The sequence below is a fragment of the Ochotona curzoniae genome, unplaced genomic scaffold (genome assembly GCF_017591425.1).
Source record: "Ochotona curzoniae isolate NIBS_2020 unplaced genomic scaffold, NIBS_Ocur_1.0 contig_3050, whole genome shotgun sequence".
Classification (NCBI taxonomy): Eukaryota; Metazoa; Chordata; class Mammalia; order Lagomorpha; family Ochotonidae; genus Ochotona; species Ochotona curzoniae.
Window position 1 is genome coordinate 206074 of NW_024465705.1, and position 24792 is coordinate 230865.

The 24792-nt window shown below is 47.9% G+C and overlaps 1 protein-coding gene across 5 annotated transcripts in view; it reads left to right on the top strand.

Annotated features, from left to right (window-relative positions):
* Positions 1 to 24792, top strand: part of PIP5K1B (phosphatidylinositol-4-phosphate 5-kinase type 1 beta) — a 127045-nt gene that overhangs the window by 84838 nt on the left and 17415 nt on the right. For 3 of the 5 annotated variants that reach the window (XM_040979183.1, XM_040979184.1, XM_040979185.1), the window contains exon 15: positions 11663 to 11780. In XM_040979183.1, coding sequence (XP_040835117.1) covers positions 11663 to 11780 — 118 coding nt within the window. Of the gene's footprint in view, positions 1 to 2763; positions 2795 to 11662; positions 11781 to 21283; positions 22045 to 24792 lie in introns of those variants that run through there. The other 2 variants (XM_040979186.1, XM_040979187.1) reach the window with 2 other exon arrangements.

Sequence of the window (24792 nt, forward strand, 5' to 3'; positions counted from 1 at the left end):
CAGTAGGTGGGAGATTTTTTTTCTCTCTCCCCAAGATAAATGCTTATTTATTTTTAGGAAACTAAGATGCATACAGATAACATTACTGACACACCATCACACAGACCCAGAGTAGCAGAACCAAAACTCAAATCTCATGTTTTGGTTCTGAATCCAATCCTTTCTATTGAGCTGCACTTACACGTCTGCTACAAGGGGTGATGCCAACGTGCTGAAACCGTTGCCTGATGTCTAAAACTGCTTAAAGGAAACATTGTTTTCTCTAAAATGGTTTATTATTGTTATTATTCACTGAAACTGTGCCTTGTAGAATCACAGCAAGGGTAATTACATGTTGTCAAGACCAGGCATTCTGCCAGGCTTCTGAGATGCTTCTTCATTATGGACTGACTCGTAGCAAGACTGGCCTGAGCTTTGGTGATTACCACGAGGTTCGGTTGTTGTCGGCAATTAGCAGGAAACTGTCCTCCATAAGAAATATTGCACAGGGCAGGTCGTCTGAGATGAGCTTTCTCATCCTGTGAGGGCAAGCGTTGGGAAGACAAAGTAGGTTGCTGAATCAAGATTAGTAAACCTCTTTTCATCTAAATGTTAGGAGCTTTGTTCTCAGAATATCTGTTATGTTCTGCGTACAAACTATGTGCCAGTTTTTAGGCTTCATTTTTAATGTAATTTTTTAAATGAATGCTCATTTAGTTATGGTGTTCGTGTCTGTGCAATTCAGAAATTACATTTGAACACGTGGATTTGAATGCCTCGAGCTGTTCTGGGTACTATCTGAGATAACAGCTTCCCCTCCTGGGGAATGCTCCAGCATTCTGCCAGCAGCCATATGCTTGCAATAAAAGCAGCGACTTCAGTAGATGATGCTGGCATCGGCTGCTAATGTTCTCCTCTTGCCTTTGCGCAGTGTAGTGCTGGAGCCTGTCCCTTCTGGCTTCTGAGCATGAACTGCAAAGTTGGAAAGCTAACTGTTCAGTGCAGCCATTTTTAACGAGTGAATTACATTTTTAAGATTATACTCACAACTCGTTTGTGCCTAATTATTTGGCTGTCATCTCTGTTTTTTTTTTTTAAGATTTATTTATTTTGGGCCCGGCACGGTGGCGCAGTGGTTACGGTCCTCACCTTGCATGCCCGGGATCCCATATGGGCGCCGGTTCTATCCCGGCAGCCCCGCTTCCTTTCCAGCTCCCTGCCTGTGGCCCGGGAAAGCAGTCAAGGACGGCCCAAAGCTTTGGGACCCTGCACCCGCGTGGGAGACCCAGAAGAGGCTCCTGGCTTCAGATTGGCATAGCATCGGCCATTGCGCTCACTTGGAGAGTGAATCATCGGATGGAAGATCTTCCTCTCTGTCTCTCTCTCCTCTTCCAGTAAAAATAAATAAATCTTTTTTAAATTTTTTTAAAGAGAGGAGAGACAGAGAGGAAAATCACTCCCCAAGTGAGCGCAACCTCTTCCGGCTCTCCCAAGCGGGTGCAGGGTCCCAAAGCTTTGGACCATCCTCGAGTGCTTTCCCAGGCCACAAGCAGGGAGCTGGATGGGAAGTGGAGCTGCCAGGATTAGAACTGGCGCCCATATGGGATCCCGGCACTTTCAAGGTGAGGACTTTAGCCATTAGGCCACGCTGCCGGGCCCGTGTCATCTCTACTTTTAACCAGGCTCTTGAGACTGTGTGTATTGGTCTGCATGATGGAAATACTATATAATACTATGTGAATGTGAGCCACTGTGCTCTTCCTGCTAGTGTTCTGTGTCCAGTGGGTTGAACAGGCAGCATTTGTGCCACAGCAAACAGTGCAGATTTACTGTCTCCTTGATTATCTTTTTTTTTTAAACTTAGAAGTACTTTGTATTCATTGTATTATCAGCACATACAATTTCGGGAGATAATCTTTCAGTATTTATAAATCATTTTCTTATTCAGCAAAGAGGTCACTTTTACCATTGACAATTGTGTGCAATTCTAACATAATCTGTTTTTTATTTTTATATTTAATCAAGGAAAATGTCAGTCAACAGCATGCTAGCACTCTGTGTTCACTAATCATAGTCGTGTATTAGCATGAGATGCTAAAACAAATTTTGCCAAAATCCTCAAGATCATTTTCAGTCAGTTGGTTCAATGGAACTTGCAGGAAAGACAATTATGTATTTTAGCATTTGTAAAGTATTGGCTGCAAGCCCTTTGTTAATAAAGTTTGTTTTGAATGACATGTATTTCTGTATAAGCTTGTAGGTTCATAAGCATTGGCTAGTTGAATCCTCATAAATGCTATTAAGAGAAAATGAAACATGAGAATTGATTCAGGCACCTCCAGCGTTAATGCAAAAGTCATTTGATAGGTACCTCGTGAAGACAAGGTGCAGCGCACCCCAGCCCAGTGCTCTGTGAGGAGGGCGAAGGGCAGGCTCATAGAGATGGACCCACTGCCGGTATCCCAGCTAAGCAACCCTGGTTCCAAGGGGAAGCGGGAGCCAAGCACCACAGCATTAAGTGTCTCTGCCTAGACCAGCTGCTGTGTTGAAGGGAGTTATATGGAGGGAGCTCAGTGGTAAATACTTTGAGTTAATAGTTATCAAGAAACTTCATGTAAAGAGGAACCAGACCCACTTATGAAATATTGCCGTGATCCAACATAGCTGACACTCCTATCAAACTCAGAAAATGGATAATTTAGGCTTTTTGGGAGTGGATAAAATACATGGGAAGAGGGTATAATTTCAATGACAGCTTTGAAGCGTTAATATTTGTATTTACAGGTTACTAAGAACATGAATGCTTCGCAACAAGTCAAGCATACGAGCAATCTAAAACAGCAGGTAGAATGTTTATTGCAGTTAACAAAGCACCTGATCATTTGTTAGTTTACCTATCTGTGCTTGAGAAATTAAAACTTATTGAGTGATATTTTCAGTGCTCACATATGTGACCGCAATAATATCAGAGATCTTCCAAGATCCCCAGTGTCAATGTGGTCCTGGCCCCTGAGCCAGCAGGTCTGCCTTGGTGAGCCAGCTCTGGGCCAGAGTCCACACCCAACCGAACCCTTGGACCAGCATCCTGCTTCTCATTCTTTGCCATCTCACTGAGGTGATCCCTTGTGCTGTTTGGTCACTCCTGGAAAAACCCATCTCATTTCTGTACTACGTCTCACTGCCTTCCTGCTGTTCCTCTAAGTCTGTGTTTCTTAAAGCGAAATTTTCAGAACCAACTGAGTCAGAAATAATGAGCTGTTCAAAGGCTGTCTTCTGGGCCTCTGTCAGTTCTAATGCACATTCGAGTTTGAGAACCATGAGTTAAGCAGCTAAAGTGTACTGACCCTTGATGCTCACCTGCCTAGTTTTATCTGTAACTTCTCAGGAGGGCTTTGGTGTCCACAAGGGCTGCTGCCAGAGATGATTAAAGCTGAAGCACGATTTAGAAACCAGCGTGTCTCAGTTGTTCCAGGAAGCCCAGAGCTGTGTAGCACCCAGAGCATCTCACCAGGGAAGTACCGAGGCAGCGCCCGCCTTAGCTTCATCCTGGGGCTCAGTTCACTCATCCCTAAACTGGGCGTGTTGCTAATGACTCGGGACAAATAATCGACCTGAGGGCAGAGATCACTCATTTCCATGACATTTTCCAGTTGCTAAAGTCGGAGCTTAAGTTAGTTTGATGTTGGCCTAGCTGTGTGTGAGGAACCTGGCTGTTGCGCTTCGTCTCTTTGAAGCAAGTTGGCGCAGTCAGCATCAAACCATGCTTATGGCTCTCTACAACTCTGAACTGCCTTTGTGGACTGTTTTGTATTATCTTTTCCAGAAACTTCTGCAGACTTACTAGTCATTTGGATTTTGCCTGAAAGCTACCACTTGGGTATTAAGGGCAGTCAGGCAAGCCTGGCATGTGTGTGTACATGTAAGCTTGTGCAGTTTCTTAGAATGCTGACTGTTCAGCATTTGAGAGCATACTGCTTTCTTGGGCCTCTCAGATCCATCAGGTGCCTGTTTATGTTGTAATCCTCAGTGATCCCAGTAGAGTTTAATGGCTGGGACAGCAGTGACAGACATTGCGGTCCTGACCAGAGAAGGCTTAACAAACACTTGTTGGACTGTATGGAAAACCTTCCTTCTGAAAGAAAGTATTTGTTGGAGGACAGGATTCACTCTCGGAGCACCTTAACGTGAATTCCCTGAAGTTAAGGCTTTTCTTGTTTATGAGTACAAGTCTGTGACAGGTTCCTCTTCCCTGAAGCTGTGTTTTGGCTAAGCAAAGGGATGAACTGAGCTGATACAAAGCTGGGAGCCAAGAGTTTCTTCCCAGTCTCCCACACTGGTGAAGGGTCCCAAGACTTTGGGCCATCCCTCTACTGCTTTCCTGGATGGGAAGTGGAATAGCTGGGATACAAATCAGTGCCCATATGGGATGTCAGTGCCTGAAGGCGGGGGATTAGCCAGTTGAGCTATTTTGCTGACCCCTAGAAACTGATTCTTAATAGGCTTGCAGAACAGTCAGCAAACACAGTGAGAGCAAGAATGTTCCCTGGAGTTGGGAGTAGAGAAACGATTGGTAAATTTATCCGTGACACACACTCTTAAGTGGGTTGCAGGGGCAGAAAGACCTGCTGCTCTGCTACTCCCAAGTGCATTGTTTAACAGGGAACTGGATCCAAGGTGAAGCAGCTAGGACATGAGCTGGTGCCCACATGGGGTGCCAGCATCACAGCTGTGACTACTCACTATGCCACAACACCAGCTTCTAAGCAATAGTTCTTTCTCGACTCTTTCTCCTCTGTAGTATCTGTAAGAGAGGAAGAATTTGCTGTGGGTGCTGGGTGCATTTGCTTAGATTAGATGATTTTTCTCTTGTACCACTGCCTTACTCTTTGAATAATTATATTTCACTAAAGTTTTTTACATAACAGTCAACATACAGTGTGAGAGTGTTTCAGGAAGTTTGTGGAAAATTGAATTAAAAGATAAATTTATTTGGCTGCATAATTTGTTGAGATCCATGCATCGGCTTTTCATGCATTTTCCTTGTTCATTGTAGGGAGCCCTCATGTGCGTAGCAGTCACAGGTTGCTGAGCCCAGATACTTCCGTCCTCTGATGAGGAAGGAGATGCCTTTATCTGCAATTATGTGCTTGACCTTTGCTAGTCTCTCTTTGCTAAAAATAACGTCAGTGTTCAAATGTAATATTTTTAGCATGAGTTTTGGGTAAGTGTGGGGCTGCAGAACTTACGCGAGTAAAGTGGTCAAAAACAAGTTTTGCAGCCCTTTGTGCCAAGTGTCCTCGTACAACCTCAACAGGAGATTAGAGAGACTGCACAAAGAGCTGGCAGTAGAATGTGATCTATAGAGAAAGTCGTCAATGAGGAGTGTTGATGCCAGCCTGGCAGGAGGGCCTTCTGTAGCACCAGTTGGACTAGTTGACATCTGTCCTATGCTGTCTGGCTCGAGCCTGTGGTCCTTAACAATGACGCACAGCAAGGAGGAGTGACTTCTGCCTCTTTTCCTCAGCAGTTTAGATCCACGTGAGCCCCCATGTCTGTCTTCCTTACGATGCCGGAAGTTCCATGGGGCAGAGATGTGTGTCTGTATGCAGCTCTGCTACGGTACCTCACATACAATGCGCATGAGTGCATGAACATTACTCTGGTACACTCTCTCAGATCATACCAACAACCCTGCTGGGGTCACCTGCCTGTCCTCCATGCCCCACTGCAAACTGGAGCTCAGAGACTGCAATGCTGACGTCACACACCACTGGAAGGAAGAGCCAGAATTGGAAGCGAAGTCCATCTGCTCTAAACACATGTGTCCTTGGCCTGCTGACATTTATCAGCTCAGGGGCCCGTCTTCTGGCAGTGCGCTGCCATCCTTTTTCAGCAGGAGGCAGTGTCCAGAATTTCGGGAAGTGTAACATGCCATTTCTCCACCCTGATCTCTTTCAGCAGTGACTGCCCATTTTAGTGAGATAGCAAAGATGAAAATTAAGTCAGTGCTGATGAGGCTTTCGCTGTGGGCAATACAGCAGTAGTAAGTTATGCTCTTCAGCATACATTGAATGGCTCTTGATTATATAAATGCTGGGCTGGTATTCACATAGCACTGTTTGTTTTACCCAGTTCTTTAATATAGATAACTTTTGTTTAAATGTGAAACTATTGAAATCTTATATAGCTTTATTGTTTTTTTTTAAATATTGATGTTTGATCTTTAATTTTTTTTTCTTGATGTGAAGGACAGAATTTTCCATTCACTGTTTCACTCCCAGTTGCCTACAGCATCCATGGCAAGGCCAGGCCAAAGGCAGGAGGTGGGAAGTCCATCCTCGTCTCCCACGTGGGTGACAGGAATGCAGGCATCATTAGCTGGAACCTGGACTGGAGCCAGGCACGCTAATGTGGGATGCAGGAGCCCCAAGTGGCAGCCTAGCCACCCATCCCCATTGTTTTTTTTAAATGTGTTGACATGTAAGCACATTTTGCCAGATTCCCTTTCACAAACTTTCCTGTCCATGTCTTTTCCTAAAAGAAGCAAGGTTTCCATAGCACGTATCAAATATACAGCATACTTGGTTTTGCACTAAAAGGTGATCATTAGGCTCTAAAGCGGGTCATTTCCACAGTGGCAATCACTATTCAAGTACTGAGTCCTAGTGGACAATCTCTGCATCTCCCTGGGCTCACCTTTGAAGGGGGGATGTTGAACTGATGTAAGTGGGGCCGGCTGGCTAGGTGGCACGCAGAGGGAGCACAAGATGCCTGGAGCAGTGCAGGGCCCGTACCTACCCCACTGCCACTGAGAAGGGTGAGCTCAGGGTTGGAAGCCCTCTGGTCTCTCCAGAAGAAGTTATAGGAAACTGAATTGCTTACTTTGAATTATTTGGCATGATTCAAACTAAATACACATGTTCTTCCAGCATACTTCTTACCACCAGACAGGGTTGGGGGCCAGCAATGGGCAGCCTCGAGGATGAAGGCCCGAGCCTGTGCAGGGCAGGGGGCTCCCCGGTTTCACCCAGGCCTGTGCCCATGGCCTCACCACCTCACCGCCCAGAACTCTTCTGTTACCAGGTTGATCATATCATTTTCTCTGTTAGGAGCATGAAAATGGTTTTGAATGTCGGAGACTTATTCAAAAGAGATATTCCTAAAATGTGTATCTATAAAGAGCTTAAAATTCCCTCATAATCCCAGTGTTGTGTTCTGGGACATAAGGCTTAACCTCGAGAGCTCTTTTGTTTTTCATTAAACACATAACATTTCTGCATTTAAATATTGCATGGTCCAGCATGAGGTGTTCTCCCAGCAGTGAAGAGGTGTTTCTCACCATTGGAACACAGGGATTTCATTCTCAATTCCAGCTTCCCACAGTGAGGGATGCCTCAAGCGACTGGGTCCCTGCGGGCCCCATGCGAGATGGGGACTGAGTTCCCAGCTTCCAGCTTCCCCCTCAGCCCAGCCCTGGCTGGGTAGCTGCAGAGCTAGTCAGGAGATGGGAGAACATGTGTGTGGTATCATTCAAAGAACAAAAATTCTGGCAAAATTTAACAATGGACTATTGATGAGATTTTATTATTACATCGATTCAACTTTCCTGGTTTTAATAATTATAGTGTATTATATGAAAGTATTTTGTTGTTGTTATTCTTAGAAATTGTTATTCTTAGAAAATTCACACTGGTGAGATTAAGGATAAAGGGGCATCTTATGTGCAAGTTAACCTATTTAGAGTATTCAGAAAAAAATTTCATGTGTTTATACACAAATAATGATAGAGCAGAAGTGTCCGAATGGTAGCAGTGGAAGAATCTGATTAAAGTTATCACAGAATTCTTGCCCCTTTTCCATGAGCTTTAAGGTATTTCAAATTTCAAAGGATTAATGATCACTTCGAGAGTGTTGTTCTCGCAGGTAGATGGCTGGATGTCTAAGGACAGAGGTAGGTGTCAGTAAGTAAACACTCAGCGGAGAGAAAATTCAACTCTGGAGCCTCATCAATCACGTTACATATCTACAAAGGAACTCAGAGTTCAGTCAAGGATTTTTTTTCAGTATATAAAATTTGAAGCCAAATAACAGGAAATTAAGAAAAAATTCCTACCCTTTGCTTCTGTCTGCTGTGTAGGTGGATGAAGGATGTGTGCTTCTAGGAAGATTAACCAAGCAGAATCTTGTTACACTTGCACGGGGGGGGTGGCTCCTTCTCCATTACATGGCAAAAAAAAAAAAAAAATCATTAAAGCTCATGACCACATCCTTGTTTCTGATGCACAAAATTGCCTGAGCAGTCTTTGTTGCCGCCCAGTGCCTTGGAAGGTGAAACTCTTGAACCCTGACAGTTTACTAAACCCGAGAAATCCGAGGACTTACCTTACAAAGTCAACAACTCAATGGAAAGAAGCCCGGGTCCCTGCTGTGTCAGGACAGGTTCTGCTTCCTAGTGGCACGGCCCATCTTGGGGCCTTTTCTGTGCTGTGCCCAGAACACGAGAATCGGGTGTGAGAGGTGTGAGAGGCCAAGTGCTATGCCTTTGCCCCCTCAGCTTCTACACCCCAAATACCGAGGAATGCAAGGTCCCTGGCCCTTGCTTTTCCCCTCTTCCAAGTCTGTGCAGTTTGGTTTTCTCGTTTTATCTTTTATGAATAGGAAAATTGCAAATGAACCTCTTTTACTATGATTCACACAATCAGTTGGGCATTTTGTGTGCCCAGATGTTCAGTATTTCTGAATGTTCACCTATCTTCAGATTATAGGTAGGTATGCACAGAAAGAAAACTTGCAGACTAGGGAAGGAGGGTCAGGAGTCCTCCGCGGTCTGTCCCTGGGCTGGGAGCCCTAGGTGTGAACCCTGGAGGATGGTGTCAGGTTGCTCAGAAAGGCTCTGACCTATGCTAGGAGGACATGCAGGACACGGTCCTGCAGAAGGGGAGAGATGAAGCCCACCACCCCTCTCTCTGTGCAGTAAGGCCATGACCTGCTGTGCAACCCCTTCCCTATTGCTGATGGCTGCCTCCCAACCCCCACCTTCCCTGTACCAACATCACCTGTTTGTCCCCAGTTTGTGTGAGAGCTTCCCATGGAAAATTTCCAAGAGCTAAAATCCTAAGTGAATTTTATTTCAATAGGGAAAAAATATGCAGTGCCAAGCTTGTCAGTTAATTACTGGTCTCAGCAGTGTCCCTGTGGACCATGTACATCAAGTTAGCCCTAGTTAGCAGAACAAAACAAAATAAAATGGTGCATCATAGCTGATTCCTTGTGCGCCGTCTACCTGTATACAGTCCTTTGGCTGCTGTTGTCGTAAAGGATAAACGTGGACCACACTCACCAGGCACATCTCACAGGGCTGTGTATCTGTGCCAAGGTGGCCCTTTGACCGAGAGCAAGAGATCACCAGGATTCCACACCAAACCTGCTAAACGGAGAGAAAGACCCACAACATTGTGCTGCAGGATTCTGACGCATGTTAAGGATTGAGAACCACAGATGTAATGTGCCAAAAAGAACAATTAAAAAAAAAGAATCATCAGAGTGAGTGTTGTGGCTCACTAGGTTAAGCCACCACTTGTAACATTGACATCCTAAATCAGAGTGCCTAGGTTCAAATCCCACCTCCATTTCTGAGGCAGCTTCTTGCTTGCGTGCGCCTCGAGTCAAGCACTTGAGTCCCTGGTAACCATGTGAAATACCCAAATGGAGTTGTAGGCACCTGGCTTTCACCTGACCCAGCCTTGGCTGTTGTAAACATTTGGAAGGGAGGAGTGAGCAGTGGGTGGAAAATCTCTCTCTCTCTCTCTCGTTCTCGCTTTCTCTCACTTTGTCTCTGACATTCTTCCTTTCATATGAATAAAAATAAATGAGCTTTTAAAAAGAGAAGTGATCAGCACCAATGATGCTTGAGGCTATCTTCTATAAACCAGCGGCCTGTGGGTATGGCAGCACCCCTACATCTGCAATTTTGCTTTCAATTTTCCATCATCAACCAGAGTCCAAAAATACTAAATGGAAAATTCCATCTGTAAACAGTTCCTGAGTCCTAGCTTGTGTGCTCTTCTGAGTCATGTGATGGAATTCCACACCATCTCCGATGATGGGAATCATCTCTTTGTCCAAACTTTCCATGCTGTGTATGGCACCTGCCCATTCGTCACTTAGTAATCATCCCAGTTACCATTGACTATTCTGACATGGCACGCTTGTGTTCAAGTAAGTCTTATTGTAGCTAATGTCCCAACATGCAAGAACAATGATGCTCGCGATTCAAATTATACCCGAGAGAAGCCTTTGTACTTCCTGTAAGTGAGATGACGAAAGTTTGCCATAGGTGTGTGTGTGTATATGTGTCAGGAAAATATATATATACACCATATAAAGAATATAGTACCATCCGCCGTTTCAGGTATCCAGTGGTGGTCTTGAGCTGTAACTCCCACAGATAGGTGAGGGAAAACTAAAATTACCAGGACCAGCTATTCACAAAGACACCAAAGGGACAATCAGAGCTTTACAATGATCTCAGGCGTTGAAGTGAAAAGGAAAGATGCCAGTGTGATGGCTCAACGGGTTGATCCTTTGCAGTGCCAGCATCCCATGTGGGTTCAGGCTCAAGTTCCAGCTGCTTCATTTCTGACCCACTCCCTGTTTATGGCCTGAGAAAGCAGTGGGGGATGGCTCAGGGTCTCAAGTCCCTGCAACCGCGTGGGAGACCCAGAAAAAGCTCCTGGATCTTAGCTTTGAATCAACTTAGCTGTGGTCATTGTGGCCACTGAAGGAGTGAGCCAGCAGATGGAAGGTTTCTCTCTCTTCTGCGTGTTGGTCTTTCCCCCATCTCCTTCTCTCTCTGTAAATCTGCCTCTCAAATTAAAAAATGAATAAATCTTTAGAAAAAAGGGAAAATGTAACAATGAAGCCACATTTTTTAAAAGGTTTATTTATTTGTATTGGAAAGGCAAATCCACAAAGAGGAGAGACAGAGAAATCTGCACTGGAGCTGAGTCCATCCAAAGCCAGAAGCCTGACCTCCCACATGAGTGCAGGGGCCGAAGGCTTTGGGCCACCCTCTGCTGCTTTCCAAGGCCACAAGCAAGGAGCTGGATGGGAAGGGGAGCAACTGGGACACCACCCGATGCCCACACAGGATGCTAGCACTTGGAGGTAGAGGGTTAGCTAATTGAGCCATCATGCCAGGCCACAAAGCCACATTTTAAACTCAACTATCTCCAGCTAGGACTATATTTCCTTCCAACTCTTAGCATAGTTCTTTTTTTTTTTTTTTTTTTTTTTTTTTAGATTGATTGATTGATTTGAAAGACAGGATTACAAAGAGAGAAAGAGAAACCTCCTATCTGCTGGCTCATTCCCCAAACAACTGCAACAACCAGGCCAAGGCCAGAAACCAAAGCTACCTTCTGGGTCTCCCATGTGGGTGCGGGGCCCAAGCACAGGGCCATCTTCTGCTGCTTTCCTAGGGAGCTGGGTCAGAAATGGAGCAACTAGAACTTGAACTGCCCACATGGGATACCAGTGTCACAGGCAGCAGCTTCATCTACTATGCCACAATACCAGCCCTAGCACAATTCTTCATCACCAAAGGCGACCCACTTTGTCTCCTAGCTGTAGTTGGACTTCCTCCCAGAGGCCACGTGCTCACTGTTTGCCTCTCTTCCTCCAGTAAAGGGTTAGCTTCCAGTTCAACCTTTACCCTGGAGGAGGGGACCATCTACCTGAGCGCCGAGCCAGACACTGTGGAGCTGCCGGAAGACAGTGCCTCTGTACTGGATGTGTACTTGGTGAGTACTTGGGGCTCCACTTCCTCTCCTTCCTTGCTGGTTTACAAGTGGGCACAAGCATGGCTGACACGAAAAAAATCTGAAATGTGCTTGGTTTTAAGAAAGAGGATTGGCACCCTGTGACGTTGGCAGAGGGTGTCTGTTTGCCACGCTGTTTGCCATGGTGCTTGGAGAGCACTGCAGAGCAGGGCACATGGGTTAGTACTCACACAGTCATACACAGAACAGGCGGGCCCCTGGTGTCCAGGCTGCGTGTAGCTCCTTAGTGGTTTTCCCAACAAAGTAGAGCTTTCCTTTGATTCTATGCTGCCCTTGTGTTTGAACCTTGGTAGGGTAGGAGGCTTCGGGGCACAGAAGCAAGCCAGCCCAGGGAAGAACTGGAATTTAGCACCCAACCATCTTCGCTGAATGACCCCTTGGCTTGCCGTGGTCCAGCTGTGTGATTTGGCCAGGAACCTCTCTAACTGCCTCGCTGCCCACCTCGCATGGCTCACCCCCAGGATGCAGGCAGTCAGGCATGTCGACATCCTGAAGGCCTGTCCTGTTGGCTCTCTGAGCTGTTAGGTAACATCTGGGAAGGGAGCCTGGTGGGCTGCACTACAGGATCATGTTTCCATTCATGTCTTGTGTCCTTCAACAGCCCTGCACAGGGAGCTGGTAGACTGAGCCTCCGTGTCTGCTCGTGCTTTGCTCACCCCAAGCCAACAGTTAACAGTGTTACACACACACAGCCCTCAACATGCGTCTCACCCCAACTCTCTCCCTTCAAACACTGCTCCTCAGCCCATAGCCCTCCCGGGTATCCCCAGGTCTGAGGAGTGAAGTCCAGAGGTCCCTACACTGCCCCAGCGGCCGACCTTCCCTGCCTCCTCTTTGGCCCTTCTTCCTGCTAATGCTGCTCCATTCTGGGCCATCCTCTGCTGCTCTCCCAGGCGTGTTAGCAGGGAGCTGGTGGGAAGCGGAGCAGCTGGGCCTTGCGCTGCTGCCATCTGTGATGCCACACAGTGTCTCCCTCGCCCCACGCACATTCCTCCTGTCCCTGTCTGCGGTTTTCCATGCTCTTTCCTCGCTTTCTCTGCGTCTCCGCCCGACACCCTCTCCTACGCATTACCTGCTTTCCATCCGCTAACTCCCACCTTAGGAAAGAACTTTCTTAATCATTTGTTTTTTCATGTTAATACCATATTAATACAAAGAGAACCAATTCAATGCAATTCATATATACAGTTCTACGAATAAATGATACTCCCTTTCTCTTTCCTTTTCTTCCTATTTTCTTCTTTCTTTTTCAGTTTTTGAGATAATACATTTCATATTTCTTTTTTTTTTAAGATGTATTTTTTTTATTACAAAGTCAGTTATTGAGAGAGAAGGAGAGGCCGAGAGGAAGATCTTCTATCTGTTGATTCACTCCCCAAGTGAGTGCAATGGCCAGTGCTGCGCCAATCCGGAGCAGGGAGCCAGAAACTTCCTCCAGGTCTCCCACATGGGTACAGGGTCCCAAGGCTTTTGGCCATCCTTGACTGCCTTTCCCAGGCCACAGGCAGGGAGTTGGATGGGAAGTGGAGCTGCTGGGATTGGAACGAGTATCCATATGGGTCCCGGTGCATTCAAGGCAAGGACTTTTAGCCGCTAGGCTACCGCACCGGGCCCTTGTTTTTAATATGTGTGTATTTCTTTGAAAGTACACTGATCTGGTCATCACACCTTATATTTGTGTGTGAAAATGCCAAACTACATCCCTAATTGTGAACACTGACCAAGCCTGGGGAGTGTGAAAGCTGCAGCGGCTTCTGATAAGGGCCACAGTGTGGCATTTCGTTAGACTGCTAGTGGCCGAACCTAGCACACATCGGTCCAGGGCCCGCCTAGGTCCCTGCTTGCCTTGCTGCGTTCATTCAGGGACCAGTGGTCCTGTTGGTCCCGCATGCAGGTAAGGAAACCCAGGCTGAGGTTTATCCATTCTTGGAGCTGGGAAATGACAGAGCCAAACTTAAACCCAGCTTTGAACGCTGTCCTTCCTAAACTTGAGCTCCGAGACTAGGTACCATTGATGCAAGCCTCTATCCGCTGCCAGTGAAGGTGACACAGGGACTCGGGGAAGACCAGGACGTTAGTACAGAGAGTGTTTTTCATAAGACTTCCATTTTGTTCTTTCCTTTCTTGCTCCCTTATTTTATTTTATTTTACTGCTGCAGTGATTCATGCCTCAGATCCCTGCAGTACTCTGGCTGGCAGCAGAAAGCAGGAGTTAGGAGCCAGAGGCAGGCAAAGCCAGGGCCTTGGATACGTGGCATTCTGCGCTAACCACCAGGCCAAACACCCAGCCCTCTGGTGGGCTTTATATTCTAGTGGAGAAGTTCTCAAACCTTTCGTCTCAAGACCTCTCTGTATGTTCTTAATTTTTTTTTTTTTTTAAAGATTTATTTTTATTATTTTTTCATTGGAAAGGCGGATGTACAGAGAGAGGAGAGAGAGAGAGGAAGATCTTCCGTCCGATGATTCACTCCCCAAGTGAGCGCAACGGGCCGATACTATGCCGATCCGAAGCCAGGAGCCTCTTCCGGGTCTCCCGCACGGGTGCAGGTTCCCAAAGCTTTGGGCCGTCCTCCACTGCTTTCCCAGGCCACAAGCAGGGAGCTGAAAGGGAAGCGGGGCTGCCGGGATTAGAACCGGCGCCCATATGGGATCCCGGGGTTGCAAGGCGAGGACTTAACCACTTGCGCCACCGCGCCGGGCCCCTCTCTGTATGTTCTTACACGTGACTCAAGATCCATATGGGCGACCTCTGTCAGTATTCTGACGGTTTTCAGGGCCAGTGCCGTGGCAGTAGGCTCTCTCCTGTGCACCGGCTTCCCATATGGGTGCTGGTTTGTATCCTGCTGCTGCACACCCAGTCCAGGTCCCTGCTTAAAGCCTGGGAGAGCGGCGAAGGATGGCCCGAGTCCTGGGCCTCCTCACCCACAGGGGACGCAGAAGCCGCTGCCTTCGGATTGGTCCAGCTCTGGCCGTGGTGGCCATTTGGGACGTGAACTAGCAGGTGGAATATCTTTCTTTCTCTATTTCTTCCTTCTCTCGGTAACTCTGCCTTCCCAACTGAAATGAAAATAAAATCCTTTTTAAAAACTGACAAAGTTGTAAAATATTCATTAGCTCTTCTAAAATAGTAACTTAAATGACATCTTATGAATGTAGCTGTATCTTACAGGACAAAAATAGGTTTAATAGGAAGAGTGGCATTGTTTCACACTTTTGTCAGTTCCCCTTATCTGGTATGACAGAGGGTCTTTGCAATGTGACCTACTGTTTGATTTCTGGAACTTCACTTTAAGCCCATGAGGGTAGTGAAGATGAGAAGGAAAGTAAAAACTGCGCATTATTCAAAAATAATAAGACTACTTTGACCTTATTTCCTCCACAGAGCTTTTCAAGTTTTTTAAATTGTATTTGCTTGTTTTCATTTTATTTCAAAGCCAGAGAGAAGTCTTCCATTCTTGGTTTTATTGCCCCAAATGGCCACAGTAAGTGGACTGAGCCAGATCAAAGCAGGAGCCCAGGTCTCCATCTGGATCTCCAGGAGGGTGGCAGGGACCCTCATGCGCGAGCCTGCCAGGTCTGCATTAGAAGGAAGTAGACAGGTCAGCCAGGACTCACACTCGGCACCCTGAAACGGGATGCATGCGTCCCAAGGGGCAGCTTCTATCTTCCTTTTTTCCTTTTTAAGATTATTTTATTTCTATGGGAAAGGCAGATATACAGAGAGGAGGAGAGACAGAGAGGAAGATCTTCCATCTGATGGTTCACTCCCCAAGCGACCACAACAGCTGGAACTGCGCTGATCCGAAGCCAGAAGCCAGGAGCCTCTTCCAGGTCCCCCCACACGAGGGAGGGTTCCAAGGCTTTGGACCGTCCTCAACTGCTTTCCCAGGCCACAAGCAGGGAGCTGGATGGGAAGCAGGGCTGCCAGGGTTAGAACCGGCGTCCATATGGGATCCCGGGCATGCAAGGTGAGGACTTTAACCACTATGCTATCGCGCTGGGCCCATGCTGCTGTCTTTCGACTTGGTTCTTTCACCTCTTACGAAATCAAGCTGAACATGAGTTGGAAAGAGTCTGAGAAGTTTGTGGCCTCTCATTCGTCTTGAAGCATGAATTAGTTATTGGCTGTGAGCCTAAGTGTTCTACATCTGTGTAACGGAGACCCCTGTCAGCCTTGAAGGGCTCTGACTCATCCTGAGTTCCAGGAAGTTGAAGAAATAAGTTTTTCTAATATAGCTGTCATTGTTTCTCAAACTTTTGCTGCTTCATCACCTCCTCTACCATAAGCCTTCACAATATTTGAAGTGTATGACAATCCTTCTGGAAAGTTCTGCACCATTAACTTGTCATTCCAGGGTGTGTTTTCAAGCTGAAGATTTTTATGTTTTATTTAACCACAAACTCTGAAACCTAAATCTTTTAGCAATCCCTCTAGAAAGTTCTACATTCACGACCCCTGTCGTTATTTTGTCCCCTCTGCATTAGAAAACAAGGGAAAGCCAGCCCCACCCCTGTGTGTGCCCCCGTTTGCTGTGGGCCTTCTCCCCAGAACGGGCTCAGGAAGCTGCTGAGATGACGTTGTCGTCCGTGTGGTCAGTTACAGTTAGCTTTCGGGATGCAGCCCTTCGCTGTTCCTCGTGGAACTGGAGTCTTCTGCAGCTTTGATTTGCACCTGTGTGTATATAGGAATATATACACACACATAAACATACAAAGCCCCTTACAAATAGGAATGTACGTGTATATCCCTTTGCAAAATACCTAGGTGACTTACACACACCAGATACCATATGAAATTTCCTCTCACGGGTCAGCCACACGCTGTGTGCCCTTGCCCGTGGTGGGATGTGAAACTCCAAAGGAAGGTGTCGTGCCAAGCCCCTCACTGTTCCACCATGCTCATCAAGTGCCTTGGAGCGGGTTCCACACTCCTTGTCACCCTGCACTGCTAAGAGCATTCACCTTTCCTCCGTGAATACCACGCTGTCAGACTCCTTGGCAGATACTCAAATTCAGGAGGGTGTCTTTCAAGGTGACTGCATCCAGTGCCCAAAGATGTGTTTTCCATGCAGTGTCGAGCGGGTGGCCAGACGAAGGTGTTGAAGAGCGTGCCCAGGAGATGAGCTGGCCAAACTACTGTAAAATGAACGATGACTGAGCTATGTGAGGAGTGCTGGAGGTCCAGGCACCGACACCGTCGTGGCTGCCACCTTGCCGTTTCCTTGCCTGATGCAGAATGAGAATGGGAAGAGGAACTTGTTGGCAAGAGCCACGGCTGTTGAGGCCCGACTTCCTGGGCACGCAGTGATTCCTGAGTCATTCTTATTTAAACAGCTTTGGCTGCACAGGGGCTGTTGACACACAGCAGCGGCAGTCTTATTGCTCCTCGAGGGACTCTGAGCCTCACCAGCCCGAGATGCCGCTCAGACTTCCGAGAGCAAACTGGGAAGCAGGCGAGGCACACGTGCCTTTGCTCTGCGAGATGGCACATTGAGTTATTTCTTTGAAAGAGAAAGCTTGCATCCACTAATTCCCTTCCCAAATGTGGCTAGAACTGGGTCTGGGTCAGGCAAAAGCCAGCAACCGGGAGCAAACTGCAGGTCTCCCACTTGGGTGGCAGGGATTCAAGTACTTGACGCCTGCCCTGCTGCCTGCCTTGGCAGGGAGCCTCTTCAGAGCCAGGGATCAAACCAGGTACTCGGATGTGAGGTGCAGGCACCTTACCTGCCAGGCCAAGTGCCTATTCCTGGAAGGCATTTAGCCAGAGAACGCAGTTCCTGCCCGACATGTGGCTCGATGTTGAGAAGTTAAGGGATTCCAGGCGAGTGGGCGAACCACCTGTATTCCCAGCAGCCATGGCCAGCAGTGTTGTTACCCAGGTACTAGTTCTGAGATGTGAGAGCCAAGCACACGTCATGCTGCACCTGTCGTAAAGAGTGGCACACTGCAAAGTCATAAAGCTCCTTCAGGCTGCGTTAGAGGCTCACTGTGTAGCATTTGTTCCCTTCCAGAATAGCACTCACTTGTCTGAAGATTATTCTAGAAAATTGGGGTTGGACCTTGTGAAGGCATACTGGCTCTGCAGTTGGGCTAGAGTTCACTAGGCAGGCTCTCCTGCCACAGCTAGGTCCGAAGCTTTGACCTGCTCTCCTCTGTCGCATGCTAGGTTTACACTGACGCATGGCCTCACCGGCTAGCTTGATCCCCCCTTTTTCTGAGCCAGCCCCGTTCTGGCGTGGGCCTGGGGCTGCAGGCTGTGCACAGTTGCCCACCACCCCTGAGCCTGCACTCTGCCCTCTTCCAGTCCCTCTGGACTCTCCCTCAGCCATCTCTTCTGGTTTCCACTTCTGTCTGCTGCTTTGTTCTGGGAAGCTAGGATTGAACCAGGATCCTGACCACGCCAGCTCTGGGGAAAGCAGGCGCTGACAGAGTGAATATGGCTTCTCGAGGCCCTGAGCCTGCAGGAAACAGCACACAGGAGGAGCCGGATTGGGAGCAAGTGAGACTTTAGGAAAAATGTGCCTATTGCTTTTTAAAAATTGATTTGTTTGCTACAGAAACAGAGAAAGTCTTCCATCTGCTAATTCACTCCTCAAAGGGTGGCAGTAGCTGGAGCTGCATCAGGCTGAAGCTAGGAGACTGGAACTCCATCAGGGCCTCCAGATAGGTGGCAGGGGCCCAAAAACCTGGGCCATCTGCTGCTGCCTTTTCAGGCACATTAGCAGGGAGCTGGACCAGAAGTGCGGAAGCCAGCATTGCAGGCAGCAGCTTATGCCACTGTGCTACAATGCCAGCCCTTGACAAAGAATTTAAAACCCATCGTTCTTCCAGTATGGACCTAGCCAACAAACCTGCCCTCATTCCAGCCATTTCTTCCCCCGAGCACAGAGAAGGGACAGAAAATGCTCAAGCAAGAGAAAGCCGAGCTTACTGAGAGGCTCACGGAGGGCTTAGGACCGGATGTCTGAGGGCTAGGCCGCCCTGGCATTGTCTCCACCTGGATGGTTACTGACAAATCCCCCCACCAGGGCGGCTTCAGCAAGGAGTTCAGTTCAGTCTGATAGGCAGTGCCCACCTCCCCCCCCCAGCCAGGCTCTTCTGAAAGGGAGATTGCTCCCTTGCATTCTGGGGGTTCCATGCTCTAACCTGGCCTTCCTCTTGCTTCTTTATGTCCTGTCTGCTTTAAGGGATACCAGACATTGGATTCAGAGCTCGCTCTAACCCCCTGTGGCCTCATGTTAACCAGAAGTTCTAAGTGGACAAGAATCTATATGGGGACCCTGTTCCACTCACTACCCCCTGCCTCCTTGAGGGCCCATGGACCACATGGGCCCAGGTCCTGTTCCCTTCCCTTCCCCTTGACTAATTTGCTGTGGTAGGTGTGACCGAATTAGAATCTCCACCCTCCAAAAAAAAAAAAAGTGTCAGGTGCATGTGACTGTGTTCACTGATTTGGCTCCTATCAGGGACTCAGTGTGTGTGAGAAAGATGTTCCCTAGAGGTGGCCTGCGACATCAGTTCTTTAAAAGGCCCTCAGGTCCAGGACCGAGGCCCACTGGGCTTGTACGCTGGCATTCCCCTAAGCGTTGCCCCTTCTCCAGCAGAGAAGCCAAAAACCTTCCTGACTGGGCTTGCCGCCGAGTTCCTGCCTCCAGCAAGCCCTCCGCTGCCACCTGCTGGTAGGAAAGTGGAAGGCCAGACTGAGGTCCTTGAGCTGAAACCTAATTAGGGGCAAGCCGGCCAGGCTCAACAGACTATTTCCACCAGATGTACCTTCCTGTAGTCTTTTGCTCCCTGCAAGTCAAGTTAAGCAGGATGTCAGGGGCGGCTTCCTGTGACCCGCCCAGCATCCACCGCCTTTCACGAAGCCCGTAGTGGAGCACATCGCAGCAAGGCACTAACCCTCCCTCAGCTCCCAGCCTGCCTGTCAGAGCCGCCTCTGAGAGGACCCCTTGGCAGTGCGAGGATCCAGCACAGAAAACCTTGCTTCAGCAGCAGCCTGAACCATGAATGCAGGGTGTTTCTGAAAACAAGGGCCAAAGATTTTTCTTCTCCTGTCTCAGACAGGTTCTCTCTTGGAGCCACCAACAACTGTGCTTCTTGAAGTGACCCCCCCAGAGACACAGGTTGCAGTGTAATGCATGCAGATAGGAAGCCGGTTTAAAAACAAAAGGCAGGTGCTGAAGCCCAGATCACCCTGGCCAGGGGTCCCACTGCTGGACGCCAGGAGTGTTGGGAGTTTGTTTCCTGGCAGCTCTGGAGGGGCTGTGGGAGCACCTGTGGGGTTGGCTCCCCCGTCCCCTGCCCGAGGCCCAAGAAGCAACGGCATGTCCCTGGGGCTCTGTCCGTGTGCACGCTGGGACATCATCTTCAGTCTGCGTGCAACTGCATCCGAATTTCTCTTTGCGTTTGAGGCCAACCCTTGATGTTTTCTCATGAGTTCCTCTGTAAAGACCCCATCCCGGGAGATGGTCCCATTCTGAGTTACTGGAAGGGCTGCAGCAGCGGAAGCGCTGGAACCAACAACCTGTGGGGCAGCTCCGTGCACTTCTGCCCCAGCTGAGGCAGCCAGCACTGCGCTCCTCCCCTCGAGTTTTCCACAGGTGCAGGGACAAGGGTGAGAGCACACTGGTGAACTGCCAGCCAGAGCCATGTGACAAAGGGGATGACGGGGGCTCAGCAGTCAGTCAATGCTGCCTTTCCCCAAAGGTTGCTGCTGAGCTGTCCATCTGTGTGAGTGATTGACACGCGCTGCCCTCTCTTGGGTCTTGGAATTCATCAGGCCAGGACCAAGGGTTAAATATTGCTGCTACACTGCTAGTTTTGAAATGAGAGACCCTCCTCCTAAATGCATCCTCCCCCCAGTAGGGTGCCAGAGGCCAAGGCCACCTTCCCCTCTGGGTCTGCTCTAAGCTGACCTCTTCCTGCCCGTAGGTGCAGAGCACCATGCACGGAATCAGACTGCCTTGCCTCTGAGCCAGCCCGGTCTAGCAGAGTGCTGGTCTGCCTCTGAGCTGTGCACGCCCTACAAGGACAGGGCATGCCCCGACCCCATCCAGCTGAGCCCTGTCCTGAGAGCAGACGAGGCAGCTCCCTCCCGGTGCAACTTGACTGCAGCCACATCCTGGCTTCCCTACACAGTCTGCTTTGTCCTCCTACTTAGAAATGGTGAACTTTTTGGTTCTTGCTCCTGCTGGAAGGCAGCATAAAGAGAAATGCCCCCTAGCCCTCCACTCGCTAGCCTTGTGGCTTGAGAAGCAACTCTGAACCCTGGGTCAGTGTGCACCTGACAAGATGCAATCTGAGTTGTAATCACAGCAGACTTTCCAGAGCCCGAAGGGCCAGCTTTGTGCTGGGAATTCTGGGGTCTCCAGCAACCCAGACATAGAAGAGATGCTGGGGATAGCTAGTCCGGGTTGATGTAATGGCTCAACCGGCTAATCTCCTTCTGTTTATTCCCCCAGTGACAATGATGATCACATCATGTGTACAAACGAGATGCACACACTTGTGAGAGAAGTTTCTCCACTCCAGAGTTGGGCAGAACTTGGCTGAGCCCCAACTGCACATACAGTAATGACAGCTGGACCGGGGAGTCTGCGGGCTGTCTGGGAAGCCTTAGTGGACAGGCTGACGAACAGATGGGTTGGCCAAAGTACCACACTGTTCTATCCATCGCTGTTGCCTGCTGGCCAGCGAGGACCCACAGGAATGATGTCTCTGCCGCTCCTGCACCATTGCTGCTCACCTTCTCTGGACCTGAAGCGCTGCTCTGCTGCGGACTTTAGCCTTAGTTTCCTCTTGCATGCATCCAATGATCCCACAAACAAGCAACATACGTAATCTGCTTCTATACTTTAAAAAATTCAGCCAACTAAAAAGGTAAAGTATAAATTCTGGTTTTGGGTTGTTTTTTGTTTTGTTTGCAAAATCATAATCATAGCCCTTGTCATTCAAAGTTTAAACTAGTATCATTTAAAGATCAACATAATCGGTCTGCCTATACTTTATAGAAAACTAGCTTCTATAAAGATTTTTTTCACTGTTTATTAGTGAAACAAGAAAAGCAAAGCTATTTATAAAGCCTTATGTCATGTATATATGTTGTCTTTGAAATATTTGTGATTTAGATTATTGCTTGTAAAAGAGAAATTATATAATTTATTTAGTAAATACTACTGTAAAGTATAGTTTTATTGAGAGAAATAAAATATTTTGTTCTCAACTGTGGTGGTATGTTGATTGTAATGATTGATGGTCTTTGGAATAGCCAGGATCATCTTCACGTTTAGGTTCTTTGGGATCTGACATAAACTGAATGTCATCACAAATCAAAATGGAAACTGGGTAACATTCACCCCAGCAGTTAAGACACCTCTATCCCCATCGCAGTGCCTGGGTTCAGGTCCCAGCCCGGTCTCCTGCTGACACAGGCAGCAGTGTTGCACAGAGACCTGGACGGAGTTCCCTGGTCCAGTGTCAGCCCTGCTCAGCCCTAGCTGTTACAGGGCTGGGAAGTAAACCAACAGATGGAAATTTCTCTGAATTTACCCTTAGCCAGCTTGTACTTATCTCATCTGTCTCAGGAAAGCTCAATACTTTGTACCTTGATTTAAAAATTGACATATGAAGCTACTTCCCAGAAAAGAGAACTAAAATAGACGTTTATCTTACCACCAAAAATAATTTTTTGAAAGCCATACAGAAGAAAGGTTGCCAAAAGGTCATGGAGGGACTGACACTCAGCTCTGGCATCCCATGTGCCAGTTTCAGCCCCTTTTCCTATTGGTACACCTGGGAAGGCTTGGGCCCCTGCACCCTGTGGGAGACCTGGAAGAAAGCCCTGACTCCTGGCTTCAGATCAGACCAGCTCCAGCCATTGTGACCTTTTGGAGATTGTACTGCATAGATGGAAGACAACTCTCTCTCTACTCTGCATTTCAAATAAGTAATTCTTTTTAAAAGCTTGTGTATATGCATATTATACAACAACTATGTGCTTATTTTTAAATGTTTCTGTACCAAAATAGCCTCTTTTTAGTATTTTGAGCTAGAGAGAAACAGAGCTGCCACCGACCGGCCCACTTCTCAAATCCCCACAAGAGCCCGAGCTGGGAACTCCATCGAGGCCTTCCATGTGGATGGCAGGAACCCAGTTATTGAGCTGCCGTTTCTACGTCCCACACATGAACACCTGAAGGAAGCCGGGGAGCAGAGTACAGCTGCGCATCAACCCAAGCATTCTGGGGAAGACATAGACATCCCAAGCCACACCTAATCAGCAGGCCGAAGACCCAAACCAAAACTTACTGTTTAATTCTGTCTTCCATGAACGTTTGGACATATTTCATGTGTTACATGGGAGTGCACAGCTATAGCTCGATAAATCTTTTCCTAAGTACCCAGCCTGTAGAGCAAGATATAGACATTTGTGTCTCTCATGTGGCTCTTCCATTCGCCCATTCCATAAATGCCAACCCCAAAGGTTAGCATAATTAGGACTTCTCCGCTCCTGGGTTAGCTTTGTCCATTCTTGGACCTCACATGAATGGCATCATCTGTGTTTACCACATTTCTGACTTCATGTAAATATTCAGTGCTATGGGGGCCCGGCGGCGTGGTCTAGCGGCTAAATTCTTCGCCTTGAATGCACCAGGATCCCATATGGGCGCCGGTTCTAATCCCGGCAGCTCCACTTCCCATCCAGCGCCCTGCTTGTGGCCTGGGAGAGCAGTTGAGGATGGCACAAAGCTTTGGAACCCTGCACCCACGCGGGAGACCCGGAAGAGCTCCTGGTTCCCGGCTTCAGATCGGCACAGCAGCGGCCGTGGTTGTGGTCACTTGGGGAGTGAATCATCGGACAGAAGATCTTCCTCTCTGTCTCTCCTCCTCTCTATATATCTGCCTTTCCAATAAAAATAAAAATAAATCTTTAAAAAAATATTCAGTGCTATGTGATTCATTCATTCTATGTACAATGAAATCTCATATACATGTATGAATTACATGTGTCATATATGTGTGTGGCACATATATACATACATATATGTGTGTGCATATATAAATATATATACATATATATTTGAAAGGCAGATTTACAGAGAGACATAGAGACATTTGCATGTGTTAGTTTACTCCCCAAATGGCTGCAGCAGCAGGGCCTAGGTGAGGCCCAAGCCAGGGCCCTGGAACTCCATCTGGATCTCGCACACAGGTTGAAGAGGACACAAACACTCGGTCCTTCTTCTGCTGCTTCCCCAGGCACAGCAGCAGGAGACCATGTAGGAAGCAGAGCAGCCAGAACTCAAACCAGAGCTCATATAGGATGCTGGCATTGCAGGCCCCAGGATAACCTGCTGTGCCATATGCCAGCCTCAATGCTCATTGCTTTCTTGCATGGGAGTCATTCTATGTCTTGGTCAGTTCCTGCCACTTTAATACAGAACTTGAACTAGGACAACTAAAGAACAGAAATGATTGCTCAAGGTTTGGAGATGGGAAGTCCAATATGAAGGCACCACCAGGTTTAGCGTCTGATAAGGGCTCTGTCCCCTGGGCCTCATTGCTATATGCTTTTGAGGGGATGAATGGTGGGAGAGAGCAAAGGGCTTTATTTTCTCTCTAGGCAAACCACTCTTGGCCCATTTCGTCTGCTTCTCATGGCATTTCCAGTCCAGACCTGCTCCCCTAGTCAAAGTCAAGGGTGGGGTATGACCCAACGGGCTGGTCTGCTTGGCTTTCTCAAAAAGTTGGGTCTTGAGCAGAGACATGGAGAGTGTAGGCTTTTGTCTCTGAGCCACCCAAAAGCCACGCATTAGAAGGCTGTTCACGTGTTCTCCACCTGCAGAATGATAAGAATTGGTATATTACGCAGATTTGAGAGATAGAAGATTGCTGGCCAAATACGACCTCTCCAGGATGTGGGTGAGGACGATATCCCAGTGGGGCAAGTATGAGTGCCAGGATCCCTGTC